General features: G+C 55.0%; 1 protein-coding gene across 2 annotated transcripts; it reads left to right on the plus strand.

Annotated features, from left to right (window-relative positions):
- The first annotated feature begins 586 nt into the window (after positions 1–586).
- On the plus strand, positions 587–17,252 carry Ncf4 (neutrophil cytosolic factor 4, 40kDa). 2 transcript variants are annotated; one of them, XM_005379170.2, is made up of 10 exons: positions 598–727; positions 4,656–4,740; positions 5,337–5,490; positions 8,343–8,413; positions 11,229–11,356; positions 12,500–12,557; positions 13,164–13,262; positions 15,318–15,448; positions 15,661–15,726; positions 16,937–17,252. In XM_005379170.2, the coding sequence occupies exons 1-10, from the start codon at positions 696–698 to the stop codon at positions 17,145–17,147; spliced, it is 1,035 nt and encodes a 344-aa protein (XP_005379227.1). In that variant the 5' UTR covers positions 598–695; the 3' UTR covers positions 17,148–17,252. The 2 variants fall into 2 exon arrangements, with proteins under 2 accessions (XP_013367072.1, XP_005379227.1); XM_013511618.1 differs by lacking the exons at positions 12,500–12,557; positions 13,164–13,262; positions 15,318–15,448; positions 15,661–15,726; positions 16,937–17,252 and adding an exon at positions 11,739–12,492 and having other exon boundaries at positions 587–727.
- Positions 17,253–20,221: the final 2,969 nt, after the last annotated feature.

Here is a 20,221-nt window from a genome sequence, read left to right on the forward strand (position 1 = left end):
GCAGGCCAGGCGTGTGGACATCCTCCTCAGGGCAGGCTGAGATAGGAGGGCTGTGACCAGGCTTCTAAAGCTCCCTGTGGCTGGCAGCCCTGAAAAGAGGACAGGCTGGTCATGGGGACCAAAGGATGAGGTCAGTGTGGCCCAGGGTGCCTGAGGGAAGGGCACAAACCCACCTTCACACTCCGGTATGACAGAGGCCAGGGTCAGGGAGGAGGCTTTCTGCAGGAGGTGGCCTTGGGGCTGCGTCTGAGGGACGGCAGGCAGGGGGAGCCTTCAGGTTCAGCCTGGAGGAGAGCGGGGCAGAGGCTCAGCAGTGCCAGAGGGAGAGCTGGGTTTGAGGGGCCAGAGGATGAACAGTGACTCCCCAAGGTCTCACGACCCCTTGCTGGCTAAGCCAGCACCAGGACCGGTCTGTGGGAGTTCCCCATGCTCAGCTGCAGCTTGGCACCTGGGACCAGCACTGGCTCCTGCAGCCCGGGGCTGGAGGATGGGCACTTCCCCAATTGCTGTGCAGCTGGGCAAAGTGACAGGAAGTGCAAGCCCCAGGGTGGCTGGAGAGGAGCTGGGGGTGACCAGGGAGGAGCCTGAGCCGGGGCCTCCCAAGGCAGCTTCTGGGGACTCCAGGGTCACAGGCCACAGCCAGACACAGGGAGGCTGGAGGAAGTGAGAGGTGACTTCCTGCGCCACCCACCGCCATGGCCCTGGCCCAGCAGCTGCGGGCTGAGAGGTGAGTGCAGGGCGCCCCTCCGGGCCTCCTCTCTGCTCCCTGCAGGCCATGGTGTGGAGCAGAGGTGGGCCCTTCAGCAGCCCCCGACACCCTGAGGGGCTGCACTGCCTTTGAACCGATACTCAGAGCTCAGCTCCGGAACTGCTTCCCGGAACCCTGACCTGGTGACTTACCAACCTCAGGCACCAGGGAGGGGGAGCGGCTTGCCCAGGCTGTGCACCGCGTGGGTGGGGAACTGGGAGTGCAGGTGTGCAGGGCCCAGGGGGGCCTTTGCTCCAGGCATCATCGGGAAGGCTTTGTATCTGCTAGGTAAAGGGGTCACAGCCCGTGCTGTTCTTGCTTCACCTCAAGTGCCGCCTCCTCCACGACACCTTCCCTGACAGCCCCTACCTCCGCTCTCAGACCTTTCCACTCTTTGTTCTTTCTGCATTATCAGTGTCATGTTATATTCGCATGTTTTGTTTCCTCATCCTTGCCGTCATATTTATCCATCAGAAGCAAACCCATGAGGGTCTGTTTTGGCCAATGCAGTGATACCGAGCAGCACTTGTACCTAGAAGGAACTCCATAAATGTCGCTGAAGTGAATAATGCACAGGCCTCTGAGTTGGAGAACGTCCTAGATCCCTCTAGGCGGATGCTGCCATTATACAGATCAGAAAACTGAGGCCCAGGGAGGACCCAGGGATTTTCCTGGGTCTCAGAGTGAGTGGCAGGGCTGGGCCTCACCTCTCAGCAGCCAGGACACAGAATGTGACTCCTGTCCCCTGGATAGGGACAGCAGGAAGCATCAGGGCCAGGAGCCCATGTTAGCCGTTTGGGTGCTGTGGGACAGGGCCAGGCCCAGGTGGGGAGCAGAGGACCCAAGGTGGAGCCTGGGATGGAAGGGGAAGCAGGGGGGGGAATTTCCCAAGGTCTAAAATCAGAAAGGAGGCTCAGCCCCATGGAGCCGGCAGGGCAGCAGAGTGCGTGCCTAGAGGTGGGGGCTGCAGTGACCTCCCGTGGCCACTGAGGGTGGCTCTGAGGGGCTGAGTGAGGTCATCTGGATTCCAGCTCCTCTTCCCCACAAGTGCTAGGGGAGATTGAGCAAAATCAGCCCCCCGGAAGAGGCCATCGCTTGCAGCTGGGGCCGCTTCCTGCTTCAGATGATGTGAGCACTGGCCCGCAGGCCTGCGGGCTTCCTGCCTCGCACCCTGTCCCTCTGACAGCGCCCTTGGCCCTGGGAGCAGGACCTGAGGGCACAGAGGGAGCAGCTACTCTGGGCAGCAGCCTCCTTGTTTGCCCATATGGCCTGGGCACTGCCACCCAGGGACAGAGGCGGCAGCTGTGCGTTGAGCACCCACGAAGTGTCCAGTGCGCTCCTCGGCACTGGGGACCAGGACAAGCAGAGTCCCTGCCCCCACGGGACTTAGGCTGTGCTTGCTACAGATGGGGCCTCATGACCACCCAAAGACAGCACGTCCATGGTCCCCGTTTTATGGGGAGTGGAAGGGACTGGAGTACAACGAGCCATCCTCCCAAGGTTCCCTTTGGCCACAGCCCGGCAGGAATTCCACTGTACAGAGCTGGACCAGAGCCCTGCTGCCCACTGTGCTGCCTCTGCCCATAGCCGCCCTGCTCAGCCTGCCTGTGGGCTGCCTCCACCCCGGGAAGAAGCCGAGGTGCTCCTAGCGGCACAAAGCGGCCGCTTATGTGGCCGGGGGCGCCAAGCAGCCGGAAGCCACCCTTCAGGGTACTCAGCCCTGTGCTCAGGGCTCTGCAGGGTTTGCTGAGAGGGGGACGATTGCACACGCACAGTGGGCTGCGAGGGGCCTGCCTTGTCCAAGTCCACCCACAGCGGGTGGGGGCTCCCAGTATTTGGACAGAATTCTGGAGCCAGACTGCTTGGGCTCGAATCCCAGATTGCTGAGCTCCTGGGGCAACCTAGGTAACCTCTCTGTGCCTCAGTTTCTTCGTCTGTAAAACAACAGCACCTTCTTAGAGGAATGCTGAGTGTCCGGCTTGTACACAGGAAGTAGCTTGCTGTATATAGTTAGTGTTACTTAACTTGCCCCTCCAACCCCTACACGGGGCCGTTTCTCTTCCAGTTACTTCCGGGCCCTCCCCCATCTTGCTGCAAGTGAAAGACTCATGAAATACACAGCCTCTAGGGAGTGAGTGGAGAAAGTAGCTCCTCCTAGGGGAAGAAAGTGAGTGGGAAGGTTGCCCAGCAGCCGCGGAGTGCCCTGAGGCGCAGCGCGGGGATTTCCTCCTCTTGCCCACTAGTGTCCTGAGTCACTTCCAGGAGCAGTGATGGCTTCACCCAAATTCTAAGGCTGCCCTAGGTCTGGGCAGACCAGATCACACAGGGGCAGCTGCACTGGGACGCTGGGAGCCTGAGGTCCCAACCAGCAGTGAGCCCTTACGGGAGGGGGCCGCACCGCATTTCCCAATCGTGACATCAGGAGAATCACAGCCGCTTCCTGTTTCCACGTCTGTCCAAGAGCGGCTGTGGCTTCCCCACTCCTCTGCAGTCGTCTGCATTCTCACTCTGTCGGTCCCGCGACCCCCTTTGGCTCACCGACAGCTCTTCCCTGGGGTCCTAACCACAGACCACACCAGATGCTTGTCACTCGGCCACCCCACTGAGCTCCTCAGCTGTACCCCAGCCCCCTGCTGGGCACTGACCTGCTGCCCCACACTGAGCCCCTTACCCACCCTGACAGAAATGTGGGCGTCACCCTTGGCATTGCCCTTGCCTTCATTTGCACTTCCACACAGTGCCCACACCCTGCTGGTCACAATTTGTGAACAACTCACAAGTTTGTGATGTGTCCCTTGGAAACGCAGTAGGGTGCAGAGGAAAGAGGAACTGAGAGTGGCTTAGACAATGATCAGGGTATATTTTTTCACACAATAAAAAGGCCAGAATCAAGCCATTGCTGGTACCACAGTTGAGGGACTTCAGGATCAGCATTTCAGAGACTCTTTTGCTCTTCCTCATGTTTTTGCCTCATGGACACAATGTGGCTACTAGAGATCCAGATGTCACACTTGCTTTCAAGGGAGGAGAACAGGTCAGCCTTGCCCATTCTTCCAGATCAGTAAAGCAAGCAAATACCCGAGAGGCCCCTGCACCAGATTTCCTCTTAGGTCTCATTGGCCAACACAGGTCACAAAGCCACTCTCTGCTGCTCAGGAACTGAGAAACTGGACAGGATTATTACATTTGGTTCAGACCAAACATGACCTGTCACTGTGGCCCTAGGCACGTGGCACTTTGAACAGAGTTGGCACTCAGCCAAGAAGAAGTGGGGGACATGGCAAATGCTAACAGAGTCTGCCAAGGGTGGTGTTGCTGGATATAATAGCTATCTCTGTGTGGGACTCTGTGTGGGCCAGCTTCTTGTTACTATTAGACAATGCCTGAGACGAGTAGCTTATGAAGACAGCAGGTTTATTTGGGCTCACGATGCTGGAGGTGCCAGTCTGATTTTGGGTGGCCTTGTTGCCCTGAACGTCTGGCAAGGGCAGCATATCATGGCAGGAGCACGTGGCAGACCACATGGTTTACATCACAGGCCAGCTGTGAGCAGAGACGGGACGAACAGGGTCCACTCTGGGGGCCAAGTCTTTAACACATCGCCTTTGAGGGGCTCCCAGGGTACTCTGTCAATGGTGGTTGTGGCCTTGCTTACCCGGAGTACCATCCTCGTGACCAGTCCACGCCATGGCAGCCAATAAGTTAGACCATGCCCTGGCCAGTGCCACCTGATCCCCATCTTCACAAGGCCTGCTCGGTGTCGTGTTACCCACGAGGGTCTGGCACAGGGAGGGGTGCTGGTGAGGAATGCAGGGCACCCCATCGGCCTGCTTTGCGCCTGGCCTCACTCTCAGCAAGCCTGGAGCTCAGCAGTGGTAACCAGGATCCTTCCCTCTTCCCCCACTAGCGACTTTGAACAGCTTCCAGATGACGTGGCCGTATCAGCTAACATCGCTGACATCGAAGAGAAGAGGGGCTTCACCAGCCACTTTGTGAGAGCGACCCCCGCCCCTTCGCCCTCCGGCCTCTGAGCCTCCTCTTCTTGGCCTCTTAACTTCTATCTCTCCATTTTCAACAGGGCCAATTTGACCCTTTGGGGGACATTGGCCAATACCCTGAGGCATTCTCACCGCTGTCTCTTGGAGTGGGGCTGCCGCTAGCATCTGGTAGGAAGGAGCAGAGGGAGGATCTGGGAGGGTTCGGAGAGCGATGGGGAGAACCCAGAGGAAGAGTCCAGGAGGGAGTTTGGGGGATCTGTGGTGAGGATCCAGGGGAAGAATCCAGGGGGATCAAGCAGGGAATCAGTAAGGCATCTGAAGGGATCTGTAGAGGACCAGAGGGCCTGGGGAGACCCATTGAAGGTGGGGGGAATGCAGCGGGGCTGGGGAGAGGGCCCAGGGTTGCTGCTATACCTGCAGCAGGGCACAGGCTCCCCGGTGAAGAGTTATCCACCAGGTGCAGTGCTGGGGTTGAGCATCCACTCTCTCTCTCTGTGACCTCGGAGCCTGCAGCCTCTGTCTTCCAGCTCCTCCCCAGCCTGGAGCCCCCTCCCTCCGCCCCTGAGCCCTCCTCGCCTCTGCCCTCCTAGGTCTTTGTCATCGAGGTGAAGACAAAAGGAGGATCCAAGTACCTCATCTACCGCCGCTACCGCCAGTTCTACGCCCTGCACAGCAAGCTGGAGGAGCGCTACGGGCCAGAGAGCAGACGCGCCCCAGCCACATGCAGCCTGCCGGTGCTGCCAGGTATGGTGCCAGGCCCCGCCTGCCCCTGACCCCACCGTGCTTCCATCTCAGCCCACGTGGAAACCCTGGCTTTGGGCTGTGACCCCACTTCCGGTAGTCAGAACCATTAACCCTCCCTCTCTGCTGCCATTTCTGTATCTTCCAGGATGCCCTCTTGGAGCTCTTGGCCCCTGGTGGATTTTTCTTATTTTTAATTTTTTGTGGTATTGGGGATTAAACTCAAGGCCTTCACACTGTGCTACATTCCCAGTCTTTAAAATAATTTTTTTTTTTAAATTTTGAGACAGGGTCTTTTTAAGTCACAGAATTGCCAAGGCTGGGCTTGAACAGATTCTCCTGCCCCAGTCTCTCAGAGTGCTGAGATGACAGGTGTGCACCACCACACCCACTCCCTGATGGTCTTTTCAGCCTCCCTGATTCAGCCACCCACCTCTCAGGAGGTCCTAGCCTGGGGCATGCCATCATCTGTCCCTCTGCTGGGGACAAGAGTCCCTCTCCCTCTTAAACACACTGCACCACAGCTCTGCTTCCGCAGTGCCCTGAGGCGCACCTTCCCTCGCCCTCCTGTAAGTGGGGCACCACTCTCCTGCTCGGACAGTCCCCTCACCCACATCTTGTCCTCCTTCCCTGCCCTCCTCTGTCCTAGTACGTACCTTGGACAGCTCCAGCAAACTCTGACTTCACAGTTCCTGTGCTGCCATTTGACCCTTAAGAGAAAACTCAGCACCAGTGAGTGGAGTGGGCTCAGCAGGGTCCTCCACGTCCTGCAGGACCAGTCTGGACACTGCTTGTCACCCTTCCTAGGTCTCGGAAACCCTGCCCGACTTTCCCTTCTTCCCAATCTAGTCCCAACCCCACTGTGGTCCAACCCTCTAAATCATTCATCATCTATCGTCTATCTATCTATCTATTATCTATCTATCTATTATCTATCTATCTATCTATCTATCTATCTATCTATCTATTACCTATCATCATCTATCATCTATTATCTATCATCATCATCTATCTATTATCTATTTATCATCATCTATCTATCATCTCTCCATCTATTATCTATCTATCATCATCATCATAAATCATCTATTATCTATCATCATCTATCATCTATCATCATCATCATCATCTTCTATCATCTATCTATCCATCTATCTGTTATCTATCATCATCTTCATCAATCATCATCTATGCATCACTCATCTATCTATCTATCTATCTATCTATCTATCTATCTATCTATCTATCATCTGTCTCTATCATCTCTAACTCAGTCAATGAGCACATTCAGCTACCACAACTCATTTTCCCTTCTCCTTCCTTGGGCTACAGTAGGCGGGGAGGAGCTCACCCGCTGGAAGTGACCTCTCCTCTTGGTCCATCCTTCCCCGTGGTCCTGTGGGTTCCTCGATTCTGTGCCTCTGCACCGTGATGAGCATTTAGCTCATCTGTCTTTAAGCCAGCAGGGGCCACAAAGAAGCACTCTCACAGCAAGCCTCCCTACATCCTCGAGTCCCCAGAGTCCCCCAAGAGCTCTTTTCCCTTCCTTTACCCATAAATCTCCTCTCCCTGCATCCTCTCCACACCACCTTATCTGGCTGTGGCTCTTACTGCTTCACCCAAGCTCCTGCGGGCACCACAGTTAGGAGGTGTCAGTCTGATTCTGGGAACACATTCCCAGCATTTGCACATGCCTGCTTCTTCCTCGGCTGAGCACTCTGTTCTCCAACCTTCCAAGGCTCCAGGCCTCCCAGCTCTGCTCCTGTCTTCTTGGCCACTGCTCCAGCTTCTTAGTCCAGAATCTGCTGTCTTTGCTGCTCAGAAAAGGTCAGTCTCTGGCCTTCCCTTGCCTGAATCTTGTCTTCTCCTTCTAATGGGAGAGCTGGCTCCTGCCTGTGGCCTTAACTGTCACCTTCTTACTACTCTCCAATGTCTGCTCCAGCCCAGACCCTGAGATGCCACCCTCTACCACCACCAGCCCTGCTTGTCTCACGGTGCTGGGGCCAGTGAGGTGCCGTGCTTGCCCCTTGTGAGACTCGCTGGGTGTTGAGGACCCCAATGCCTTGCCTGATGGCTCCTGCAGAAGACATTGGTCTTGGTTGGCTGTCACCTCCTTCCTCTGCTTCCAAAACAGGCTTGGTTTTAATTTATTTTTTTGAGAGAGTGTCTCCTTATGTAGTTCAGACTGGCCTTGAACTCACTAAGTAGCCCAGGCTGGCCTTGAACTTGTGATGATCCTCATGGGTCAGCCTCCTGCGTGCTGGGATTACAAGCACTCACCACTATACCCAGCTCTTCTTTGCTTTTGAGAATTGATTCATTCATCCACCCAAAAAGTATTCACTCCTCGGGGTATGACTCCGGATCCAGGTTCTTAACCTCAGTGGCATAGACAAAGGATCTAATGCCCAAGGAGCCCCACCAAGAGGTCCCCATAGAGTTGTCCTGGGGTGAGTCTACTGTGGTGTGATGTTTAAAAAGTGCCTCAGGTGACTTGTGCGTCAACGGTTGATGAGCTCGGTCCTAGGTGAGTGGAGGTTCAGCTGTGGGCTGAACAGGCCAAGATACCATTCCCTTGGAACTCAGAAGTGTGTGTGTGTGTGTGCGCGCGCGCGTGTGCGCGCATGCATGCACACCTGTGAACACACGCAATAACAAACAGGACGAATGTCAGCAGTCAATGGTGCAGGTCAGGGGAATGCCGCTGAGTGGTGCCACTGCCAGACTGGCCACCTTTTTGGCATGGAAAGATAAAGGGAAGTGCTCCAAGCCAGTGGGATGGGGCTGGAGCCAGGGCGCTGATCTGCAGCATGGTGCTCCAAGGATGGCTCAGAAGACAGCTCTTCTCTCCTTAGCCAAAGTCTTTGTGGGTGTGAAGCAGGAGATTGCGGAGATGCGGATTCCGGCCCTCAACGCCTACATGAAGGTACCGGTAGCCCATAGCCTGTGTGCTGGGAGAGGCACTGCCCTGGGCATGACGTGGGAACCAGCTGGCTCTCTGGCTCCCTTTTGGCCTGAACTTTGGCCCTAAGGGCCTGGCTTGGGGACAGAAGCTGGATGAGTAGTTAGGGCTCCATGGATTGGGGCAGAAGCAAGGGGAAGGTGCAGGGAGCCACGCTTTCAGGGGACAAATCTCCACTCAGCACTCCAAGCCCACAGGCCAGTGTCTGTGCCACTGTGCAGATACAGTGGTGAATTAGGCCCAGTGCTTGCCCTTAGGTGCCCAGTGGGAACAAGGACAGGTGGACCTGTCCCGTGGACACATGGATACGCCCACGCCAGGGGCAGGACCATCCAGGCCACGCCACTCATGTAGCTCCTTGTGCAAACCAGAGAAAGGTCTCCCTAGGCTGACACAGCCCCCCGCCTGAGCTCAGGCTGGATTTTCGCTGCGCTCACTGTTCTGTCTGGACACCCTTGCGTATTCCCCAACCTTCAACCTCTCTGCATCCCTAAGACATGGGCCACAGAGGGAGGCGCTTCCTGAAGGCAGTGGCCAGGGTGGTCTGGGAAAGACTTCCACCAGTCAGAGCCAAGAGGGAAAGAATGGGGTTCCTCGTGAGGTAGTGAGCACCCGGTCACTAGAGGCATTCAAGCTATGGCTTAAGAGCAATCTCAGGAAGGTGGGAGGGGAGCCGTCCTCATAGCCTGCAGGTGCCCTCGCAGCTGAAGAGCACGGAACCAGGAGTCTTATCTCAGCTCTGATGTGGACGGCTGGGTAAGGTGGGGCAACTTGACCCTGCTCTCAGAGAGCCTCCGGTTTTCTCACCTGTGAGCTGGGTCAGCGCCTCCCACCTCTTACTCACTGGTTAGGATCTGCGGAGAAAAGGACGGGAAAGTGCTTTGTGAACCTCAATCTGCTTGCGACAGCTCAGGACTCCTCAAAGAGGCAGGAAGAGGAAGGCAGCAGGGGGCAGCAGGGCAGGGGGTAGCAGGGCAGGGGCCTGGCAGTGGTTCCGGGAATTCTGGGCTCTGAGCAGGAAAGAGGGAGGGAGGGAAGCCAGTGGGCTCCAGCACGGATGGCGCTGCCCTCAAGGGAGCACTCTGACCACTGCAGGTGGCTGACGCTCCAGTCTCCCGCTGGGCTGGTACAGGGTGAAGGATCAAGGAGCATATGGGAGCAGAAGCTGAAAAACTAGGGGTCCTTGCTGCATAGCAACAAGCGTCTCAGGGGACCCCCTCTCTGTTTGTGTCTGATTGGAGTCCTGGGAGTAGAGGTCTTCAGTGCAGTGACCCCCGCTATAGCCATGCCATCCTGCACTTGCACACCTTCAGAGACAGGGAGCTCACTACTAGTCTGCTCCATCTAGGATGCTTGTTCCACTGCTGGATAGCTACAAGTAGAAGCCCAGTTCCTTATAAATTTCACCCCTGGTCTCACCCCTTCCCCATGAAGAACACGAGTCACATGGTCACCGGAAAGTTCGCTGGAACCATGTGCAGTGCTTTGACCAGCAGGAGACTCTTGGTAGACCTTTTTGGGGTAAATGGATCGTTTTACTCAACCCCCTCCGTAGCTTATGACTTAGCTGCTATGATCCCCATTTACAAAGGGAAAAAAGAGGCACGAGGGGTGAGGCTACCGAGGTGTCACAGAGCACCTGGGTAAGAGGGAAGGGACTTGAGCCTCATCTGTGACTCAGGCTTTGACTCTTACCCCCTGGGCTAGGACACAAGAAGGTGACAGCAAAGATGAGAGCGTCCTGCTTGGATGGGTGCTGTGCATAGGCCTGGTGGTGTGCACTAATGAGTTATTTAATCCTCACGCAACCCCACCAGGAAGATGCTATTATTGTCCCCCGTTACGAATGAACACCCAGTGCCCCGCAGGTGAATGGCAGAGCTGGGGTCCATGCCAGGAGCAGCCCGGCTCCTCATGCCCCTCCCCTCCCTGTGTCCCAGCCCAGTCTTTCCAGGCTCCACCCCACAGTGTTTCTGGGGTGATCCCCCCCACTGCAGCCCCCATGGGATCCTCGAAGAGCTCTGGGTGTCTCTGGAGCTGTGGCCTCCACGCCCACCTCTGAACACCCGGGGCCTGGGCAGTGGGGGGCTGCCCACCGGGCTGGGACGCCACATCTTCACAGCATCCGGGGCTTCACCCAGTGGTGAGTGTAGCCAGCACAGGTGGAGTGGGAGTCTGCAGCTGGAGCCCGCACCCTGCCACTTCTCAGCTGTGCTCTTGAGCAGGCACCTTGCCTCTTTGAGCCTGTTTTCCCAATTATGAGATGGAAGTGTCAGGAAGCATTTTCTAGGCGACAATGCCATTGTCTGTTATTAATTTAGTTGTTTTGGGAATTAAGAGGTGGGTTTCAGCAGCTGAGGGCTCTGGGTGCCCTGGCTCTTTCACTCTAGGCTGTGTGGCCCTAGGCTGCTGCCTTCTCTCTCTGATCCTCACTAATGGATCATGATGAGAGAGACAGAGGTTACACACGTGGTACTCAGATCAGTGCCTGGCACAGCCAGCCCCGGGTCAGGGTCCCTATCCTCGCTGTTTCTGGGGAACTTGAGGTGTTTCCAAATACACTTCCCTCATCCAGGGGTCCCCCTATCAACGTGGTGGCCAGGAGTAAAGTTACCTCCAGGCTGCTGAGCCTCAGAAAGTCTTTTCTGACTGATTTCTGTCCTTGGGAATGAGATGCATTCGTGGAGACAGGGAAGGGCTAGCGTCAGGGCACAGGGACAGGACGGCTGGGCTGGGATTCCCTTTCTGCTGACCCCCCGTCCTGCCCCTCACCCCACAGAACCTCCTCAGCCTGCCGGTCTGGATGCTGATGGACGCCGATGTCAGAATCTTCTTTTACCAGTCGCCCTACGACGCGGAGCAGGTGCCGCAGGCGCTCCGCCGGCTCCGCCCACGCACCCGCAAAGTGTGAGTGGCTGCCCCGGCGGACACCTCCTGCCCCCGGCACGGGAGAAGGAGTAGGGCCAGTTCTGCTCCCGCACGCTCCAGCGTGGTTGGCGTATTGGATGAGTCTGGAGAACTGAATTTGGGGCCGTCAGGGCGTGTTCTGCCTTGTGGTGGTCAGGCCTGCAGGACCGGGATCAGGATAGCGGCGCAGAAGGATCCCGTGCCACAGCAACCGCTAGGGGTTACTCCAGGGCTCTGGCTGCCTGGAAAGGGGGGACCTGGCAGGGAAGAAACTCAGTGTAAACCACCCCTCCTCGGACACTTTGTCCCTGGTGTTAGGGCTTCCCTGGCCAGCAGGGGCCTCACCCTCCTGTCAGGGGACACAGCTACTCCTTCTTCCCAGGAGGCAAAGACCCTGCTGCGCCCTCCTGCCTCACTCCAGCAGAAAATGCCACCCAAACTCCGAGCCACCCACTGCACCCACCCAAACTTCCAAAGCCAACGCTGCTGCCTGTGAGAATTCCAGGGAAGAAGCAGACATGGCCTCCACACCTGTAATCCCAGCACTCCCGAGGCTGAGGCAGGAGGATCATGATTTTGAGCCCAGCCTGGATGACTTAGGGAGACTTTGTCTAAACAAACAAACAAACCAGAAAAGACAGGACAGGCGTCCCGAGCCCAGCCTCCCTCCCAGCTCTCTCTTTGCTCTGGCCAGTGTGTCTGTCTCCAGCTCTCGGCTTTTGGCATCCCCCTGTGTACCCAGGCAGGTGTGGCCCAAACCCCAGCTGCATCTCCTGGGGCAGGGCCTGTCACATCTCCAAGCCTTTGTTTCCCCAGCTAAAAATTTTAGCTGAGAGTGGCTGTCAGGGGCAGGAGAAAAACAGTGGTGGAGGCTTCGTAAGCTGAGGGCACCAACAGAAGGGTTTCCCTCTTCCCAGCCCCCTCTGAGCCTCTTCCGGGCCCATGTGGGGTCAGGGGAGTCTCACCTCCGGGGTGCAGGGAGAGTGACCGGGTAACCATGGGGTAAGCACAGGTTCCTGCCAGGGAGCAACCGCACTGCACTTTAAATCCTCTCTCTCCTGCCTTTCCTGCCCATGCCAGGGTCCCTCTGAGAGCAGAGGCAGGAGCATTGGAGGCTAATGACCCCCTCTTCTCTCTCCACAGCAAGAACGTGTCCCCCCAAAGCACCAGCTTTGACCGTCTGGAAGCTCCGCGTGCAGAGGTACCCTCCCCCCATGGTGGCAGGTGCTGGTGGCTGGGGGGTGACAGCCAGTCCTTGGACACCTGGAGCCGCCATCCTGCTGAGGGGAGAGCAGAGACCAGCAGGGAGGGGCAGGGGAGAAGGCGTCCATCCTTTGCTCAGCCAGACGGCTGGCCTGGGTCTCCTCAGGGTGGGCCCTGCCTCGGGGACTGATGTCTCAGAGACAACTGAGATAAAGCTTTGTCCCGATCGCCTCACAGCATGCTGGGGATAGACTCACAGATGGTGAGGGCAGTGCCTGGGGGAGAGCAGCTGGGGCTGGGGACGCTGGGTGGGGGCTTGGAACCAATTCTAGCCAGAGCAGCTGGACCACACACACACACACACACACACACACACACACACACATGCACGCACACACACTGTGTGCTCACCCAACCAGCTCCAAGCAGCCCTCATCTGGAGCCAAGTCTCCTCCACTAACAAATGGAAAGACCTCGGACAAGGCAGTCATCCTGGCTGAGCCTCAGTTTCCACACCTGTAAAATGGGATACAGAAGGATGTAAGGAAGTTCAGCAAGAGCTTGGTACATGTTCTGTCCCTGTACACCCTGCTCTTCTCCCCAGGCCCTGTTTGACTTCACGGGAAACAGCAAGCTGGAGCTGAATTTCAAAGCTGGGGATGTGATCTTTCTTCTCAGTCGGATCAACAAAGACTGGCTGGAGGTGAGCAGGAGGTGGGACGGAGGGAGGGCGGAGGTGAGGGAGGGAGAGTAGAAGGGAGGTGAAATCATGTTAGGTGTGTTTGGTGGGGCCAGGGACTTAGGCAGGGCCAGGGAAGGCCTTGGGGAAGATAGCAGGTAGAGACGCCCAGCAGGTTTGGGGAACCTGCAAGAACCCAGGCACCGGGGGGAGAAGCTGCGGGTGGAAAGAGAAGATTCCGGAGTCTATGGCCTTTCCTGTGGTTCTGGCTCCAAAGCTCATGTCCCTTTGGGCACAGACGTTCACCACCCGAGTTTATTTCTTCGTCTTCACCGGGGCTTCTTAGCAGGGGCACCCTTGACAGTTCCTGGGGGGAGGGGTCCTGCAGAACCTGGGGTGTTTAGCAGCATCCCAATCATACAGGTCCCCAGACATTTGCTCCTGGGGACAGAATCACCCACAGCGGAGAAGCACTGGTCTATGATATGGGACACCATGACTCACCTTGCTGGTAGCAAAGAGATTGTAATTAAGAGCATGAGCCCTAGAATCTGCCTGCGGCAGTCATTTCCTAGCTCTCTTTTGTTTGTCTGCACATTCATTTTGCTTTTAAAGGTCTTGCTAGGCTGCTCAGGTTGGTCTGGAACTCATAGGCTCAAGTGACATGCCCGAATGGCCCAGACCACAATCGTGTGCCATCATCCCTGGCTCCTAGCTGTGTTGTGAACTAGCCTTGTGAACCTTTGAGAACTTGCCTGGCCCTTCAGTGTCCTTTCCTGTAAATGGAAACAGCACTGACAGGTTCCTCCCAGCTCCCTGGAGGGGAAGCTGGTACAGATGAGCAGGGCTTGTTCGCACAGAGCCTGGGTGCCTGGTGTCTGACAGGTGCAAGGGTCCTGGGGTGACTTGGATGAGACTTGGAAGCTGAGACCTGTTCCAGTCTTTGTTTTGTCCCAGCATGGCCCTAGAAGGGACCCATATTTACTCAGTAAAAGGACATCAGGGACCACAACGCAGAAGTTCTGGCCCTTTACATCAGATCCTATTGTCTTTAAAGAGATGCTCTTTGCTCAGTGCCCTTAGGCTGTACCTAAAAGAGGTTCTAGGACAGGCTGAGGCAGGTCCAGCTCCAGGGGCCCTGGGACCATCACCACTAGGGGTGGAGTGGGGTCCCTGAGGACCAGAGGCTGGAGAGGAAAAAGAAGCATCTGGTGCAGGGGCCCGGAGCTCTGTTGCGAGAACTCAGCACCTCTCACAGCCACCGGAGTGTCAGCTCCGGTCATTGTGCAGAAAGGGGAAATGCTACTGCCTTCCTGTTTCCTGGAAAGCCCTACATGTCCAGATGCTGGTCGCCTTCCGGCTTCAGGTTGCAGGGGTCAGGGGAGAGGAAGGGGCCACAGCGGGCTTCAGCGTATGTGTCTACAATAGCTCGTGAGGCAGGCCTCTTCCATCCTGCCGTCAGGGAAGTAGGTGACCGCGTGCTGCCCGTGCAGGCAGGGAGAGGCCAGGGCTGGAGGAAGGGATTTCTGGCTGTTCAGTTTTCACAGGGGGGCAGTGGTGTCTGGGGAACGATTGAAAGAGTGAGGGTCACCATCCGGCCCCTCCACTCCCCTCGCTGTCTCCCTCTCTGGTCCTGTCTCCCTCCATCACATCTGCCTCCCTCTGGTCTCTACACAGACACCTGTGGGTCATCCTCCACTGTAACAGATGCTCCAGGCAGGCACAGACACTAGTCTACCCCTGCCCAGAATCTGCACACAGATGGTGCTCAAGAAGTCTTTGTTGAATGGATGAATGAATAAGTGAATGAATGAATGAATGAATAAGGGGCCATGGTGGCACTATCCCCCTCGAGGGCATCCAGTGATCTAAAGACCTCCCATCAGCCTCCACCTTTTAAAGGCTCCGCTCCCTGGGGACACCTTAAAAACAAGAATTTGGGGGCAATCGGACCCAAACCACAGCACTTGCCTTCTATGGAAGGGGGCCAGGATGTCACCTGCTTTCATCCTCATCATGGCCCCAGGCCTTTGGTCCCTCTCTGCTGCAGACCAGGCAGCCCCTTTTTCCTCTTCTTAGGGCACTGCCAGGGGAGCCACAGGAATCTTCCCAGTCTCCTTTGTGAAAATCCTCAAGGACTTTCCTGAGGAGGACGACCCCACCAACTGGCTGCGCTGCTATTATTACGAAGACACGATCAGCACCATCAAGTTCGTGGCAGGCTGGGAGAAGGGGTTGGGCTGCCCTTCCTGCCACCCTACCACCCCCGTGCCCCAGACACACTCTCATGTTGCGCTCCCACCCTGCAAAGCCTGCTGTGCTCCCACAGTCTTCCAGATCGGTCCAGCCTCACTCCCAGTCCCTGCCCTGACCCATGTCCTTGCCCAGGCTGATGTCTCTCTCCCTTGCCTGTTGCCCTTAGGGACATCGCGGTGGAAGAGGACCTCAACAGCACTCCTCTATTTAAAGACCTGCTGGAGCTGATGAGGTGAGGGGCCTGGAGTGGAGGACAGAGGGGTCAGTTGCCTGGAGCTCAGACTGGGGAGCACTGCTGCACCCTAGGGTGCAGGGATCTGAGTTCATCTTGCCCTCTTGCTGTGCCCATGGCCCTGCAGGCTGGGCATTGTCTACCGGGAGAGAGAGGGCAGAACAGAACAGTGGAAGGGCAAAGGGACCGGCTGAGGTGACACAGTGTGTGACCATAGATTTGTACCAGAACCAAAGTCTCTGTAGCTGAACGCCCTGAACTTATACACTCCACCATCAGGGAACTCACTCCTCCTCGAGATCTAAGTCATCACTGAGTAGTTCTTCTATGGAACAGTATTAGTGTGGCTATATTTCTTCCTATAAAAGTAATGCCTACTCATACACACACACACACACACACACACACACACACACGCACACATGAATCATTTGGGGAATACACTAGAATTAAGGCAACCATGGCTGTTTTGTTGGCCGCTTAGTCATCTCCCACTGTGATACTGCTAAAAATGATGTGGGAACATCTTTGTCCCCATCGCTGATGACTTGTCTATTTCCCTGGGATCATTTTCCAGAAGTGGAAAGCAGGGATCAGCGTATTTACAATGGCATCCATTGGGTCAAATTATCTATAGGAAATTCAGGTCAAATTTTATCGCGGCCCCAGGAGAAAGGATGCCCAGGCCCTACAGCCCACATCAGACATCCCCTTCCTCTCCAGGAGCCAGGTCCTCCTGCACAGCTCACACACAGTTCTCGCTCTCTCTGTCTCTCTGTCTCTGTCTCTCTCTCTTTCTGTATCTCACTGTCTCTCGGTCTCTGTCTCCCCCTCCATGTTGCTGTCTCCGTCTGTCTGTCTCTGTCTGTCTCTGTCTGTCTCTCCCTGGCTTTCTCTGCTCTACTCTGAGCCCTTTCCTTTCCAAGCCGTTTCCTCTTCCTTGTGACAGCTCCTAAGCCCTAGCAAAATCATACACAGGACATTCAGGCTCGGCCTATATTTATTGTGAAAATCCCTTCTTCCCCTCTAGGTCTCCATTTCCCAGTCTATACAGCAGGAAGGGCCTCTTCTGAGACACTAAGGGCCTGTGTCAAGCTCTGACTTCCTCTGGTTCTCAGATCCAGGCTACAAGCGTCTCCTTAACCTTCTGTATAAGCCCAAGAACCCGGGGTTCACTGGGCCTTGGGTTGACCCGACATGTCCCACCTAGGCGGGAGTTCCAGAGGGAGGACATCGCCCTCAATTACCGGGATGCAGAGGGGGACCTGGTACGGCTGCTGTCCGACGAGGATGTGGGGCTCATGGTCAGGCAAGCAAAAGGCCTCCCCACCCAGAAGCACCTCTTCTCCTGGAAGCTGCATGTCACCCAGAAGGACAACTACAGCGTCTACAACACGATGCCCTTAGCCATTCGAAGGTGAAGGACTTTAGGAAAGCTGGGGAGGAGTAGGAAGACTTCTGGTTTTGAAGCTAAATCATGCCTTTTGGGGAGAGAAGAGCAAGAGTAAAATACCATTCAATGAGCATCGACTGTAGCCGTTTACATCTAGCAGGGGCCCTGGCTTGAGCTCTAATCCAGCCCTCTATCCCACGCCCTGTCCATGTGTAGAGGAATCCGGTGACACCCATTCCCGCTGCCCGCCTTCCCGTTGCCCCTCCCCCACCCCTTTTCCTGGGGTTGGCTGACTGCCCCGGGCCCTCTGGGGTCCCACTGATGCCCAGTCCTTGCTGTGTGATGAGGTCAAGACTTCCTGTGCCTTCCTGGTGCCATTGCCTGGTAGAGGAGAGGGAGAGAGTTGGGTCTGGACTCTGGTTGTCTCTGCTGCAATTGGGGGAAGGGATAGAGGTGAGCAAGTGCTCGGATCCTGCCAGAGATGAGGGGGAGGCAGAGTCAAGCGGTCATCTGTGTGCTGAAGCTCCTTCCACCCAAAGCTGCCAAAGTTAAGCAGGAGTCTCTTCCAGAGTGGTGGTGTGAGGAGCGTGGGGGACCCTCTCCCTGATGAAGCACCCATTTAACAGATGAAAACACCTCCTGCCTCCCACATGGAATCTCGAGGGCACATAGCAGTTGGAGAGAGATTTACTGGGGGGAGATCACTCAGTCTGAGTGAGAAGAGGTGAGTCTATCGCACATGAGCCCCGGTGTGTTCCCACCCTTATCCAGCTCCATAAGACGGGGGCCACTCCCGACACTGCTCTGGATGGATGTAGCCAAGAAGATGGGACTCCCTCTCCCCTTGGCTCCTTGTCTTCTGTGGATTCACTCCAGAATAGTCAGGGCGCCAGTATCTCCCAGGGCTGGCCCGTGGAGGTGCTATTCCTGCAATCCTGGCTGCCAGGATTGAGTTTCCTAGAGCTGCCGTGACAAAGTACCATGAAACACAGGCTTACACAACGGAGACTTATGGTCTCCTCTACACATGGAGAGTGGAAAACAGACTAGAAGAAGTAATGGTTGAAAGCTTCCCAAATGTTAAGGAAAACGCTAATCTACACATTCAAAAAGCTAAAAATTTCTACCCATTTCTGGAGGGTAAAAGTCTGACATCAAGGTGTCCGCAGAGGCCTTTCCCTGTGAAACCTGTAGGGAGATTCATCCTTGCTTCTTCCCAGCAGCCGATGGTTTACCCACCTTCTTTGACATTCTTCAGCATTATTCTATCTTCACACGGGCTTCTCCCCAGTGTCTTCCTGCCACCTTCCCTCTGTGTGCATCAGTCTTATTGTCCAGTGTCCCCTTTTTATAAGGACACCAGTAATGTGGAAGTAGGGCCCACGCTAGTGACCTAATTTTAACTTGATCTAATTTCTAAAGACCCTATTTCCAAATAAGGTATGCCGGGATGTGAAGTGCTAGGATTTCAACATGTCATTTTTTAAAAAACACAGCAACTCAGCCAGTAACATGTGTTTGCCCACCCAGATCACACCAGAAGGGCGAGAGTTCTGCCACAGGAGTACTGGGCTCTAGCTCCCTTGTAGAGCGGAGACCTGTATTGAGCAGCTTCTCATCACTAGGACAAAATGCCCAACATACCCAGAGTAAAGGAGGAAGAATTTATGTAGCTCAGGATTTCAGAGGTTTCAGTTCAAGGTCAACTAGCGCCAAGGCAGAAACAGCATAGCAGAAGGGGATTGTGGAGGAAGGCTGCTCAGCTCACAGTGGTCAGAAGCAGAGAGAGTGGAAGAGCCATAGAAGAAGGGGGAAGGGGCAGGCTGTGCCCGTCAAAGACATGTACTCAGTGACTTAGTTGCTCCAACTGGGCTCCACCTCCTCAGAGCACATTCAGCTATGAATTTATCAGTGGATTAATCTACTGATGAGGTTAGTGCCCCCATGATCCAAAGCCCCATCTCTGAACCCATGAGACTTTGGGAGGACATTTAAATCCAAACCACAATAGGTTCCATGCAAAGAAGGGTAGCTTGAAGCAACAAGGTAATACCCACCCACCCACACACTATACTATGCACTTATAGAAGAGGATGTCACTCCAGGAGGAGTAGCTTGCTTTCCTGCCCCAGCTCTGCTGCCGTGCTGCAAAGTTTCTGCCCATGGAGAAAGATAGGACTGAAGGATAGAGAATCCCATGGCTCTACCTGACTTTAGAAAGGAGACTGGAGACATTGTCAAAAGTAAGGGAAATCTCAGTAGGCAGAGACTAAGAGACTAGTAGACCCAAGATACTAATCACAATAAATGAAATGCAAGGGCCTAAATATAATGGAGATCCAGGGAAAGATGCAAGCAAGAACAGCTTTTCTAGGATCACAGTCACTTTTGGGAGCTGCAGAAGACTGTTTATACAGGTACCCACTTATGAGAAATCAGAATAAGAAGAGTGGTAGACTTGACATAATTCTCTAAACCACATGCAGATCCATCAGAAATACACACTGGCTCACAGCTTTTAACCATGATCTCTGATGAAACAATGGCTGCACAGTAAGCTCCTATGACTTAGAGACTCTTAGGAAGCCAGGTTTACACATGAAACCCTATTCATTTCCTGGTGGTCTGGGAGACTATGCAGTGTGCATGCCTATGGCTGCTTGCTTTGAGGAATGAATGGAGAAAGAAATTCTGAAGTACTCAATCCTCAACAAACATGGGGCAGAACTGTAAACACGCTGAGCTGTGAAAGCAGTCTCTAACCCACAGACACAATCCAAGGTGAAAGATAAAACTATCTGCCAAAGTTTGAGCACAATCTTTCCTCCAAGAAGTGACTTACACAGATCCAAGGGCAATTCCTGGGGACATTGATCCAGTTTGAAAAACAAAGAAGAAAAATTCTAAACATGGATATCAAAGGCTGCACACTGTGGGGGAAATAGATGTTGCAAAAATTAGTTCATCTAAGACATAAACAAATAACCAAACAATATCATCAACTTTATTATTTTTTTTTTTTTTTGGTTTTTCTCCGGTACCAGGAACCGAACTCACGACCTTGCGCTTGCCAGGCAGGCGCTTTGCCGCTGAGCTAAATCC

Source organism: Chinchilla lanigera, unplaced genomic scaffold, assembly GCF_000276665.1.
Source record: "Chinchilla lanigera isolate Chin_1 unplaced genomic scaffold, ChiLan1.0 scaffold00012, whole genome shotgun sequence".
In the NCBI taxonomy this organism is placed as follows: Eukaryota; Metazoa; Chordata; class Mammalia; order Rodentia; family Chinchillidae; genus Chinchilla; species Chinchilla lanigera.